This window comes from Perca flavescens, chromosome 10, assembly GCF_004354835.1.
Source record: "Perca flavescens isolate YP-PL-M2 chromosome 10, PFLA_1.0, whole genome shotgun sequence".
Taxonomy (NCBI): domain Eukaryota; kingdom Metazoa; phylum Chordata; class Actinopteri; order Perciformes; family Percidae; genus Perca; species Perca flavescens.
In genome coordinates this window covers 718,573-733,165 of record NC_041340.1, presented here as the reverse complement: position 1 = coordinate 733,165, position 14,593 = coordinate 718,573, and the positions used below count along the sequence as shown (strand labels likewise).

Below are 14,593 nucleotides of genomic sequence, written 5' to 3'. Positions count from 1 at the left end.
TGAAGCAAACTGCTTATTTTCATTCCTTCTTGTTTACCTTAATTAAAAATTGGTATAATATAAAATCTATATCTTTTCTTTAAAGTAACTATTGAGTAGTGTGAAGTCACTCAAATTGTTCAAACTGTAAAGATGAAAAGTTTGTAATTTGTGTTTTGGTGTTTGATGCTAGTGTTTTACCCTCAGTGTGTTCTGAGTGACAGTGTGTGTTATCTCAGCGTGTGTCATCTCAGCGTTGTGTTAGCTCAGCGTATGTTATCTCAGTGTGTTATCTCAATGTGTGTGTGTGTCTCAGTGTGTGTGTGTGTGTCTCAGTGTGTGTGTGTGTGTGTGTGTGTGTGTGTGTGTGTGTGTGTGTGTGTGTGTCACAGTGTGTGTGTCTCAGTGTGTGTTGTCTCAGTGAGGATTGTTCTGAGTGTTTTGCTGCTCTGAGCCTGTTTTGAGACGTGTGTGAAGAGTTGTGTTGCTGTGAATGAGTTTAGCAGGAGATGTGAACTGATTAGTTCAGGTGACTGTTGGTAATGCAGACTGTAGTTTGAGTTTAGCACATGTGGCTCCAGTTGTGACCAGGGTTAGTTTAACAATCGAAAAAACCTGTAAATCAATGGGTCCCTGGGACCAATGGGAACATGGATCACTCAGAGCAACACTCTTTCAAATAAAATGAATCAAATTATGTATTACTCCATGTTTGAATTCAGATGCATTTCCATGATTCCATTTTCATCAGTTCATTTTTGTCACTTCCACCCTCACAGATCGGTAGATGTGTCAAAAAGTCGTAGAATTATACATTTACACATTTGCTCTGGTGGTTAGGACTCTTAAAGTATGATTATGTTCTATGAAGGTTAACTGTATTTTTATTGTGTGTTTATGCGTGATCTGTCACCGTTTGTTTCTCTCGAATGCCATGACAATAAAGGCTTACCTTATCTTAATCTGACACTCAGAGATAATTTATATGGAGTGTGTGTATGTGTGTGTGTGTGTGTGTGTGTGTGTGTGTGTGTGTGTGTGTGTGTGTGTGTGTGTGTGTGTGTGTCTGTCTGTCTGTCTCTCTCTCTCTCTCTCTATCTCTTTGTCTGTGTGTGTGTGTGTGTCTGTCTGTCTGTCTGTCTCTCTTTGTCTGTCTGGTGGGTGTGTGTGTGTGTGTGTGTGTGTGTGTGTGTGTGTGTGTGTGTGTGTGTGTATTATGAGCTGTGTGATGGCTCATGATTGCTCATCATAACTGATATTTCTCTGCAGAGAGAGCAAGTCTTTAAGCGGAGCGATGGCTGCAGACATGTCTGTCTCCACCCAGCTGGGTCTGTTGCTGTGGAAGAACTACACCTACAGACGACGACGGATGGTCAGTTCTTCTCAACTACATTATTAATTACATTACATTACATGTCATTTAGCTGACGCTTTTATTCAAAGCGACTTCCAATTAAATGCTTTCAACCCTGAAGGTGCAAACTCCAGACAACAAGTAGTAAGTGCAAGTACATTAGCTTTAAATAAGCAAAACTACAAAGAGACATATGAAAGTGCAGCTTCAAGATATATATATATATATATATATATATATATATATATATATATATATATATATATATATATATATATATATGTATATATATATATATATGTATATATATATATTTATATATAATCATTTTTCCCCCTCTTTTCCGTCTTCATGTTTATCTGAAGTGTAGTAGAAGAGATGTGCTTTTAACCTTTGGTGGAAGATGCGTAGGCTTGTGGCCATCCTGATGTTAATAGGGAGGTTACTCCACCATTTGTCCTGGATGTAAGCTGGGGCTGATCTGTCTGTATGTAAGTACTAGTGTCTTGAAGCGGATGCTGGCAGCAACTGGTAACCAGTGAAGAGAGCAGAGGAGCGGTGTAGTGTGAGAGAACTTGGGGAGGCTGAAGACCAATCGAGCTGCCACATTCTGAATGAGCTGCAGGGGTGGCACATGCAGGCAGGCCAATCAGGAGGGAGTTGCAGTAGTCTAGACGTGAGATGACTAGAGCCCGAACCAGAACCTGAGCCTCCTTCTGCGTTAGAAGGGGACATATCCTTCTGATGTTATGTAGCATGTATCTACACAATCGGGTGGTTGCAGTAATGTTGGCAGTGAAGGAGAGTTGGTCGTCAAGTGTCACACTCAGGTTTCTAGCAGTCTGGGTGGGGACTACCACAGAGTTGTCGATTGTTATAGTCAGGTCCTGGGTAGGAGAGCCCTTCCCTGGAAAGAAAAGGAGCTCAGTCTTGTCGAAGTTGAGTTTCAGATGGTGTGTGGACATCCAAGAAGAATATATCAGTCAGACAGGCCGAGATACGTGCTGCTACTTGAGTTTCAGACTCAGGAAAGGAGAGAATTAGTTGGGTGTCATCTGCGTAGCTGTGATAAGAAAAGCCATGTGAGTAAATGACAGACCCAAGAGAGTTGGTGTACAGAGAGAAGAGGAGGGGGCCCAGGACTGATCCCAGAGGAACCCCAGTTTTGAGTGGGCATGGTTCTGAGCTAGATCTTCTCAAAGTTACCCAGTAGATACGGTCTGTCAGGTAAGATGTCAGCAACGAGAGCGCAGAGCCTGAGACGCCCAGAGCCTGAAGTGTCGAAATGAGGATCTGGTGGTTCACTGTGTCGAAGGCAGCAGAAAGGTCCAGAAGGAGGAAGCCAGACTGGTGGGGATCAAGAAGGTTGTTCTGGTGGAGATAGGTAGAGTTTGCTCAAGCTCAAGAGTTTTAGATAGAAAGGGAAGAAGGGAGATGGGTCTATAGTTATTTACATCAGAGGAGTCGAGTGTTGGTTTTTTGAGTGGTGGGGTCACTCTTGCCTCTTTAAGGGGCATCGGGGAAACAGCCAGTTGACAAGGAGATGTTAATGAGATGAGTGAGGAAAGGAAGAAGGTCAGGAGCAATAGACTGGAGAAGGTGAGAAGGGATAGGATCCAGGGGGCAGGTGGTTGGGCGGGCGGAGGTAATCTAAGTAAGAATTTGATTTGGAGATAGAGGGGTGAAAGAGGAAAGAGTACTGGATGTGATGGATGGTAAGATGATTTCAGGAAGTTTGGTGGAGAATGAAGAGCGTATGTCATCTATCTTTTTAACAAAGTAGTTGAGAGCATTACAGTCATTCTTCACCCAAAAACATGGATTCAGACAGATTGTTAAAAGGAAAAGGTTTCTATTTAAATATTATATTTTTTCTCTATTTAAATAATCTATTAATCAGTTTGAGTCATTTTTTATGTTAAAAACATCAAACTTGTGTGATGTCAGCTTGTTAAATGTGAATATTGAATGTGTGCGTGCGTCTCTGTGTTACTGATGTTTGTGATGTCACTTCCTGTCTCTCAGCTTCAGCTCCTGGTAGAGATTGTCTGGCCGCTCCTGATCTTCTTCATCCTCATCATCGTTCGCCTCAACTACCCTCCGTACGAACAGCACGAATGTGAGTTTAAAAACTGTTTTTTATTAACGATGGATTTAACGGCATCATGTCTGCTCTCCGAGGGTTAACAGGAACGTACTGTCTCTTTAAAGGAACACGCCGACTTATTGGGAGTTTATCTTATTCACCGTAACCCCCAGAGTAAGACAAGTCCATACATACCCTTCTCATCTCCGTGCGTGCTGTAAGGCTGTCTGACGGCTCCAGCATTAGCTTAGCCTAGCACAGATCCTGCAGGTAACTGGTTCCAACTAGCCTACTGCTCCCAATAAGTGACAAAATAACACCAACATGTTCCTATTTACATGTTGTGATTTGTAGAGTCACAGCGTGTACACAAAACAAGGTAACATGAGACACAGCCATCTTCTAACTGTAAACAAACCGGGAACTATATTCTCGACAGGCTTGCTGCGAGCATATCCACGCCCGCCGATAGGGGGGGACAAACGGGTCTTTTGTCCCGGGCCCACAGTAGGGGGGGGGCCCAGAACTGGGCCCTCATTAAATTATGGAATAATTAAAAATCTTTTTTAAATAGGCCTATTTGTGGAAAAAAATATGTAGCATAATATTTGAATTAGATAAAAGCTTTTTATTTGTTTTCTTCCTAATTGTCCTGGAAATGGTGGTCAAGAACCCCACCCCCGCCCCCACCATAAAAATTGGTTTGGCCACTGATCAAAATTTGATGTTGTCACTTGATTTGAAGTTCAGTACGCTCAAAATGTCCGGTCAGCACAAGTCCGGAGCTCGGAAAAGGAAAGAAAAGAGAAGAAGAAAATAGAGGCCTTAGAGATTTTCTAAACAAATATTTTAAAAAAAGGTGGTGACGGTGAAGCTGGAAGTGTCAACGTAGAGCAAGGTAAGAAGCCTTGTAACGTAACGTAACAGGCCAGCTCTAATGTTAACGTCCATTAGCTCGTATAAAAGCCTGACACAAGTTACAACAGGTTAACTTTGACAGAAACAGTTGAGTTTGGTAGCTCCGTCAGTAAGGATGAGACAGAGAGAGATCCAGATGCAGTCAGGTGACAGAGAGAGTGATGCGGGAGGGGTCCGCTGCCCTGTCGGAGAGTCTGAGCAGGATGGATCAGAGACTGATTACACACTTAATTTCAGTGAGAGATGTGAGGAGAGGAAGAGCAAGGGAAAAGGAGAGATCTGGCCGCGAGGGGGGGGGGCATCTAAGATCTCGTCCCGGGCCCAGGCAAGACTGTCAGCTGGCCTGAGCATATCACTCCGCCCAAGTACTATATTCTTCCGCCAGAGAATATAGTTCCCGATTTGTTTACGGTTAGAAGATGGCTGTGTCTCATGTTACGTTGTTTTTTGTACACGCTGTGACTCTACAAATCCCAACATGTAAACAGGAACATGTTGGAGTTATTTTGTCACTTATTGGGAGCAGTAGGATTACTGGAACCACTTACCTGCATGTTCTGTGCTGGCCTGATGCCGCTGGAGCTGTCAGACAGCATTACAACACGCACTGAGATGAGAAGGATATGTATGGACTTGTCTAACTCTGGGGGTTACAGTGAATAAGATAAAGTCCCAATAAGAGATGAGAAGGATATGTATGGACTAGTCTACCTCTGGGGGTTACAGTGAATAAGATAAAGTCCCAATAAGAGATGAGAAGGGTATGTATGGACTTGTCTAACTCTGGGGGTTACAGTGAATAAGATAAAGTCCCAATAAGAGATGAGAAGGATATGTATGGACTAGTCTAACTCTGGGGGTTACAGTGAATAAGATAAAGTCCCAATAAGAGATGAGAAGGGTATGTATGGACTAGTCCCAATAAGAGATGAGAAGGGTCTGGGGTTAACTCTGGGGGTGAATAAGATAAAGTCCCAATAAGAGATGAGAAGGGTATGTATGGACTAGTCTAACTCTGGGGGTCACAGTGAATACGATAAAGTCCAAATAAGAGATGAGAAGGGTATGTATGGACTTGTCTAACTCTGGGGGTTACGGTGAATAAGCTAAATTCCCAATAAGTCGGCATGTTCCTTTAAGTCTGCTCTTTGAGGGTTACCGGGAGCGTACTGTCTCTTTAAGTCTGCTCTCTAATGGGAGCGTACTGTTTCTTTAAGAACGTCAGCTGTTAGTAGCTGATTATCTTTGGGTATTAATGTGTTGAAGGTCACAGAGCTGTGTTCAGGATCAATAAGGTCAGACACAGTTACATAACTCAAATACCTGAAAGGTTTAGCTAGCTTAGCTAAGCATAAAGACTGGAAACAGGGCTGTAGAGCCATGATTAGTGAAACTGGGGATTTAAAACAATAACTTTGTCTCAGTTTCCAACCGAGCTGCGCCGCTGTAAATGTAGTTTTAAGTCTTAAAAGTATATAAAAAAATACTTCAAGTACCAGGCTTTGCAGCATGTTACAGTCTGAGTTTACACTGTGATACATTTAATATTATGGTTTTATTATGATGAACTACAGTACTTCTTCCACCTCTGATACACTGCAAAAAAAATTATTCTTACCAAATATATTTGTCTAATTTCTAATCAAAATATCTAACAACACGTAACACAAGATGGTGACATAACGAGAGATGTTTCAGGGAGATACAGAGACGTGTTTTATACGATACATCTGAAACATCTGGTTTTGAGTTGAATCTCAGAGAGTGTATAGAGCCAGCATATTTCCACCAGACTCCATGTAAATAATCAGGACTTTTAGCGTGTATAGAGCCAGCATATTTCCACCAGACTCCATGTAAATAATCAGGACTTTTAGCGTGTATAGAGCCAGCATATTTCCACCAGACTCCATGTAAATAATCAGGACTTTTAGCGTGTATAGAGCCAGCATATTTCCACCAGACTCCATGTAAATAATCAGGACTTTTAGCGTGTATAGAGCCAGCATATTTCCACCAGACTCCATGTAAATAATCAGGACTTTTAGTGTGTATAGAGCCAGCATATTTCCACCAGACTCCATGTAAATAATCAGGACTTTTAGTGTGTATAGAGCCAGCATATCTCCACCAGACTCCATGTAAATAATCAGGACTTTTAGTGTGTATAGAGCCAGCATATTTCCACCAGACTCCATGTAAATAATCAGGACTTTTAGCATGTATAGAGCCAGCATATTTCCACCAGACGCCATGTAAATAATCAGGACGTTTAGCGTGTATAGAGACAACATATCTCCACCAGACTCCATGTAAATAATCAGGACTTTTAGCGTGTATAGAGCCAGCATATCTCCACATGTGAATGGGTGAATTAACATTTTCATCCAAACCAGAGTGGTGATTGTTGGAACAGTGGAAAGATGAACCAAGACGGCTTTTGGTAGTTTTATTTAGTTTCTGTTCACTTTGAATGAAGTGTGTTTTACGATGATAAAAGTAGTGATTATTTACATGGAGTCTGGTGGGTGGATTAGCTGGAGTTGTTTATGAGTATGTTTCTGTAAAGTGTCCTGATATAACATCTGTTATGATTTTTGTCTGTCTGCAGGTCATTTTCCCAACAAGGCAATGCCGTCGGCCGGCACGTTGCCATGGCTACAGGGAATCCTCTGTAACGCCAACAACCCGTGCTTCAGGAGCCCGACGCCAGGCGAGTCTCCGGGTGTCATCGGGAACTTCAACAGCTCCATGTGAGATGCTTTTTAGACTTTTATTCTGAAAACTCCAAGTTAGACTCATTTCAGAGACTTTTATTCTGAAACTCCATAAGGTTTTTGTCTTTTTTTCGAGGGTCTTGTAGAAATTTTTCACTTTTGTTTATTTTTAAATGTCAAATTTACGATTTCATGTTCAGAGACTTTTATTCTGAAACTCCACGTGACACTCATTCTAGATACCTTTATTTTGAAAACTTAATTATGTTTTTGTCACTTTTTCAGGGTTTTTTTTGTTTTTAAAATATCAAAATGTGACACTTTTTTTTCGCGTTTTGCTGTTTTTTTTGTATTTTGTTTCTTTTTATTGAGTTTTTCTGTCACTTTTTTCAAGCTTTTTGTCATATATACAGTACAGGCCAAAGGTTTGGACACACCTTCTCATTCAATGTGTTTCTTTATTTTCATGACTATTTACATTGTAGATTCTCAATGAGGCAACAAAACTATGAATGAACACATATGGAATTATGTACTTAACAAAAAAGTGTGAAATAACTGAAAACATGTCTTATATTTTAGATTCTTCAAAGTAGCACCCTTTGCTTTTTTTGATAACTCTGCAAACCCTTGGTGTTCTCTCAATGAGCTTCATGAGGTAGTCACCTGAAATGGTTTTACCTTCACAGGTGTGAAGAATCTAAAATATAAGACATGTTTTCAGTTATTTCACACTTTTTTGTTAAGTACATAATTCCATATGTGTTCATTCATAGTTTTGATGCCTTCAGTGAGTATCTACAATGTAAATAGTCATGAAAATAAAGAAACGCATTGAATGAGAAGGTGTGTCCAAACTTTTGGCCTGTACTGTACAGTCTATATATATAGACTGTAAATATATATATATATTTAACTAAGCTGTTCATTCTGTAGTTTTTCCAGAATTTCTCGGACGTTTTCGGACACCAAGAAGATTCTTCTGTACATTCAGAACGATAAAAGCCTGGAAGGATTTAAGGAACTCGTTCAGGCTCTGAAGGCTCTGAAGGAGAGCGGATCAGGTACCAAACACAGACCTGCTAACCTTGAAAAACCTTTTTGACTTGCAACTTACTGATTTATTGTCGAAGTTCTGGTTCATGAACACGGCAGCACACAAACGGAAACACTGTGCCATTACCGCTGTCTTTGATGTCATTTTGGCTGGTTGGGCATCAGTATAGTGTATCATTTAGTTCCCATGGTTACCAATAACTTCACCTGGTCCTAAGTCATTAGTCATAGCCCAGGTTACATATCTCTTTAATAACCTTACCCTCCATAATGTTCCTACAGTAGCCTACATACTTATAATAGTCTCCAAAATAATGTAATACTTGTATAGTAGGTCCCAAAATACTAGGCCTATAAGTAGCCTATTTCTATAAGATTACTATAATATTGTTCCAAAATTGGCCTTCTTTAGACTCTTTGGTTGTTTATGAACCAGTCAGAATGCAGAACGGATGATAAAAACAGTCAAAAATGACACACACACACACACACACACACACATATACACACACACACACACACACACACACACACACACACACACACACACACACACACACACACACACACACACACACACACACACACACACACACACACACACACACACACACACACACACACACACACACACACACACACAGACACACCAAGGTTATTATAGTTTTGCATTTTTCATTAGTTTTTATTTTGTTTTGACTTTTTGTTTTCAAATTCAGTTTAGTTTTAATTAGTTTTTAAAGCGGGTTTGCTAGTTTAGTTTATTTTTTATTTGTTGAAAATGCTTAGTTTTAGTTTAGTTTTTATTAGTTTTAGTCTTTTTGTAATATAGGTTATTTGTCAGGGGCAAGATTAAAAAAGGTCAGAAAAAGTATTGTGTAATAATAAAATGTACATATGAGGATGAGCACAAATATGTAAACAGTCTACACAAGACGCCGCAGTAACGTGTTCCAGGAAAAACCCTAAATAGCCAACAGACTGAAGCAGACAGACATGAACAGCATGTATTCACCCCATTGTTGAGCCACACATGACATGGCTGTCAGAGTGTCAGGGAGCTCAATCTGAGAAAAGAACATGAAAAATAAATAAAAATAAACTCTAGAGGGTCAACACATTTAGATGAACCATCTCAAACTGAACTAGGCTACTCAATGACTTGGACTGCTCAGCATTAGATGCATGTGCTGCAGCTCTATTGCAAATCATTGCAGTTGAATAGCAATACAATACTGCACATCTATGTTGTATTCAACATCAACATTAATTAACAGTGAATATTTTGGACACTTCATGTACACTGAGATTCAGACAGCTGACAACATACTGTACCATCTCAGCTGAAAGCTGATGTGGTTTGATAAACAGATTAACCCACGCTTCCTCCCGCTTGTGGTCTTCCTGCGTATTTACTAACCAGCAGCTATCGGGTCTCCGATGAAAGCCCTCCTGTAGTCTTCTCTGTCCTACGGTTGTCTCCGTCATGCTGCTTGGCCCTTATGTTACCCATACATCCATGCCCTGTACCCATACATCCATGTCCTGTACCCATATATCCATGTCCTGTACCCATACATCCATGCCCTGTACCCATACATCCATGTCCTGTACCCATACATCCATGCCCTGTACCAATACATCCATGCCCTGTACCCATACATCCATGCCCTGTACCCGTACATCCATGCCCTGTACCCATACATCCATGCCCTGTACCCATACATCCATGCCCTGTACCCATACATCCATGTCCTGTACCCATACATCCATGCCCTGTACCCGTACATCCATGTCCTGTACCCATACATCCATGCCCTGTAACCATACATCCATGCCCTGTACCCATACATCCATGTCCTGTACCCATACATCCATGCCCTGTACCCATATATCCATACCCTGTAACCATACATCCATGCCCTGTACCCATACATCCATACCCTGTAACCATACATCCATGCCCTGTACCCATATATCCATACCCTATAACCATACATCCATGCCCTGTACCCATACATCCATGCCCTGTACCCATACATCCATGTCCTGTACCCATACATCCATGCCCTGTACCCATACATCCATGCCCTGTACCCATATATCCATGCCCTGTACCCATACATCCATGCCCTGTACCCATACATCCATGTCCTGTACCCATACATCCATGTCCTGTACCCATACATCCATGCCCTGTACCCATACATCCATGTCCTGTACCCATACATCCATGTCCTGTACCCATACATCCATGCCCTGTACCCATACATCCATGCCCTGTACCCATACATACATGCCCTGTACCCATATATCCATACCCTGTACCCATACATCCATGCCCTGTACCCATACATCCATGCCCTGTACCCATATATCCATACCCTGTACCCATACATCCATGCCCTGTACCCATACATCCATGCCCTGTACCCATATATCCATGCCCTGTACCCATACATCCATGCCCTGTACCCATACATCCATGTCCTGTACCCATACATCCATGTCCTGTACCCATACATCCATGCCCTGTACCCATACATCCATGTCCTGTACCCATACATCCATGTCCTGTACCCATACATCCATGCCCTGTACCCATACATCCATGCCCTGTACCCATACATCCATGCCCTGTACCCATATATCCATACCCTGTACCCATACATCCATGCCCTGTACCCATACATCCATGTCCTGTACCCATATATCCATACCCTGTAACCATACATCCATGCCCTGTACCCATACATCCATGTCCTGTACCCATATATCCATACCCTGTACCCATACATCCATGTCCTGTACCCATATATCCATACCCTGTAACCATACATCCATACCCTGTAACCATACATCCATGCCCTGTACCCATACATCCATGCCCTGTACCCATACATCCATGCCCTGTACTGGGGTTATAGCTTCTGTTTCGGGAAAAGGGAGCTTTGCGTTCTCCTTTACCTTGTTAAGGTAAGCTAGGTTCGCCTCCTTTTGCGTGCTTCTCAAATGTAGGCTACTTTTAAATTCATGGGATTTTTCCCTTTAATTAATTGTCCACATACTGTATTTTACTGCCTTCCACTGCGAGGTACCTGCTTTTATCTGACACAGTCATAATCAAATAGGACCCTGCCTGTTTCTTCCGACTTTCGTTACCGCTATGATGCCAGGTGAGGGGCACCGGGGCACGGACTATGTTGTGTTCTATTTGACGTGGAATGTCTACGGCATAGACAGAATAAAACAGGTCTCTGGTCGGAAATGTCAACTCTGAAAGATATACCGTTATTTGCTCTGTGAAAGATATTTTATGTTAGTTTAGTTAGTTTTGCAAACAGACATTACAGTTTTAGTTTAGTTATCGTTTCTTTGTAATGCCTCGTTTTTATTTCTTATTTCAGTTTCCCACCTAGTTTTCATTATTTTATTCATTTTCGTTAACGATTATAACCTTGACACACACACAGAAACAGACACAGACACATACACACACACACACACACACACACACACACACACACACACACACACACACACACACACACACACACAGGAGGGTTTATTCATGCCATAAATTTGCATATTAATATGCGGTTGTTTTTGTAGCAGAACGGCGATAATATTCTGATGTGATAAAGATTTCTCTGAGCTTTAGCAGACGTTTGGTTTCTCTAAAGATGAACTTTAATCTTCTTCCTGTTTTTCAGGATTCAAATTGAAGGACTTCCTGCGGGACGGCGAGACTATGTCCACGTTCCTGAGAAACTCTAAGCTACTCTATGAAAACGACGTCCCGCTGATCAAAGACGCCGACGTCAACCTGGAGAAGGTCAGCACGCCGTCTGTCTGTCTGAACACGATCAGTTTGGTTAATTGGGTTTCATTTATTCAAGCATATTATACATTTCTCTTTATCAAATTGTCCGAAATAACTGTCCTATAAGGCAACACAGACTCATTGCCTTTACGTGGCGTTTGAGAAATGGGAGAATTGCCTTAACCCAAATATAATAACCTGTAAACTCTCTGACTGAGACCTGAGAGAAGAGAAGAGAAACTGGAAGACAGAATGAAGAACAAGAGTTAACAACAGAGGGATGATACTGAACGTGACCTTTGACCCCGGTCTCTCTCCGTCCGTCCCAGGTGCTCCTGAAGGGTTTTGGCGTCCACCTGAGGGACATGTGTCCCAGGAAGGGTGGCCAGCACGCCGTGAAGGACTTTGTGACGATCTCGGACCCTTGGACGTCCTGGCAGGTAGAGAAAGTGATCTGTGACCAGCCGGCCAGCTGGCTGGACCACGCTGAGGAGATCTTCCTCAACAACCTGGACTTCCTGAAACCCATCAAGGTACCAAGTGTGTGTGTGTGTGTCTGTCTGTCTGTGTGTGTGTGTGTGTGTGTGTGTGTGTGTGTGTGTGTGTGTGTGTGTGTGTGTGTGTGTGTGTGTGTGTGTGTGTGTGTGTGTGTGTGTGTGTGTGTGTGTGTGTGTGTGTGTGTGTGTGTGTGTGTGTGTGTGTGTGTGTGTGTGTGTGTCTGTATGTGTGTGTGTATATGTGTGTGTGTGTGTGTGTCTGTGTGTGTGTCTCCAGAGAGCAGCGTTTCTTTTGTCTGCAGAAATCTTCGAGCCGCTGTCTGAAGGTGTGAATCTCAAACTGTCCTCTGTGTCGTTTCTACGGCAACAGAGAGAGAAATCCTCCCAATCCTTCGGTCAGAGACCCGGAGAGGAAATCCTAAAGTTTATAGTTTCAGCTAAGTTAAAGAAGGAGGATCCACTCCTGTTTAACTGACAGCAGAGATGTTCACAAGTCATTTTTTGTAAGTCCAAGTCGTGTCTCGAGTCTTTGAGGGGCAAGTTCAAGTCAAGTCTCAAGTCTCTGGCCATCTGATCTGTCCCTAACACTGTATTGTTAAATGTTATGAATTCAAAGCATGTCCTGTAGCTACCATCCATAAAGTACAGTATCAAAATCAGTTGTAGGATAACTTTATGGGGTCTAGTTAACACATCCCTCTAACCCTTATTATTATAAATATTAACCTATGTCTGTCACATCATATGGATACAACTATAAAGATACTATGTGCCTGTTCCCAGCATTAGCACAACACTTTGCGATGGTTAGCTTGTTACCTGTGACGATATATGCTAAATGTAACGTCTCTTTCACTCAGACACAAAAAAATGTCTAATGTGGAAATCAATAGAATAGTGGCAGCGCCACACCAGTTACAGAACAACATGCATCTCAGTGTCAGTCCTAATTACGAACAATAAGCAGTTTGAACTCACTGATGTAATGCCATTGATTTTCTAAGTGTTAGTACGCTCAGTGAAACTGAGTCCAGCTCGAGGGAGACCCGACTCAGAGGAGGAGAGGTTAGTGAGGTCAGGGTCTCCACGGCAGGTGATGCTGCGCCACGCATGGAGGAAATAATGAAATAGTAAATAGGACTATAACAGAAATATGTGCAGAATTAAGACAGTCAAGATGGTCCAGTGTTTGGTGGACTGGGTACACCTTGTTCACTTAATAGCCTACAAATCATCCACAGGATCAATTACGCATCATATGAGTTTGCCCCCCGACACAGCGTTTGTGTTTCCTGGGGAGATGGATCCGTGCATCCCCCCCTCCTGTGTACCATGGATGTCTGAGGCTCAGCAACTACTAACTATAAAGATATAATGTGCCTGTTCCCAGCATTAGCACAAGACTTTGCGATGGTTAGCTTGTTACCTGTGACGATATATGCTAAATAGAACGTCTCTTTTACATTAGTGTGTGAGTGACTGACCTATTTGGGAGAGTTTAGAGATGCCTGATGAAGTTTGACGTTGTTGATCCGGCATCATTTATCTTGGTGCCACACACCTTGCATGTAGCTGTTCTCTTACTGCCACTGTTTACCAAGTTATTGAAAGCAAAACTAATGACAAAAGGCACAACTCTGGGAGGACTTGGTGTCGCCATCGTCAATGCATTTTCTTAATGTGGGTGCATATATGCATAGCACATGTGTTACGTTGCACATTATGGCAAAGGGCAGGGGACATGCAGCTCGCCATACGTTTCCCCAACGTATATGTGCCAATAAAAGAAAATAGAAATACATGACTAAATTGAAATTTAAAAAGCAACAATTGCATGAAAACATGTTGTTGATGAGTCTCGAAAACTCGAGTCTGAAGCCTTTTAGGTCGAGTCCGAGTCAAGTCTGAAGTCAGCTGTTTGTGCGACTTAAGTGCGACTCGAGTCCGAGTCTCAGACTCGAGTCCCCATCTCTGTCTGACAGTCACCAACCAAACTCTGTGCAAATGTTCAGAGTATTTAAGAAGGACATCTTGTCCTTTTTAACATGTATCTGTCACCAACCAAACTGTGTAATTTAAATGTATTTAAGTGGGACATCTTGTACTTTTTACTGCTCTACATACATATACCTGACACCAACCAAACTCTGTGCAAATGTTCAC

The 14,593-nt window shown here is 42.0% G+C and overlaps 1 protein-coding gene across 1 annotated transcript in view; it reads left to right on the top strand.

Moving 5' to 3' along the window:
* The first annotated feature begins 1,285 nt into the window (after window positions 1-1,285).
* Window positions 1,286-14,593, top strand: part of LOC114563299 (ATP-binding cassette sub-family A member 1) — a 47,928-nt gene continuing 34,620 nt past the window's right edge. The window contains exons 1-6 of the mRNA XM_028590144.1: window positions 1,286-1,351; window positions 3,359-3,452; window positions 6,949-7,090; window positions 7,991-8,118; window positions 11,824-11,945; window positions 12,263-12,466. Of these exons, the coding sequence (XP_028445945.1) occupies window positions 1,286-1,351; window positions 3,359-3,452; window positions 6,949-7,090; window positions 7,991-8,118; window positions 11,824-11,945; window positions 12,263-12,466 (756 nt within the window). The remainder of the gene's footprint in view (window positions 1,352-3,358; window positions 3,453-6,948; window positions 7,091-7,990; window positions 8,119-11,823; window positions 11,946-12,262; window positions 12,467-14,593) is intronic.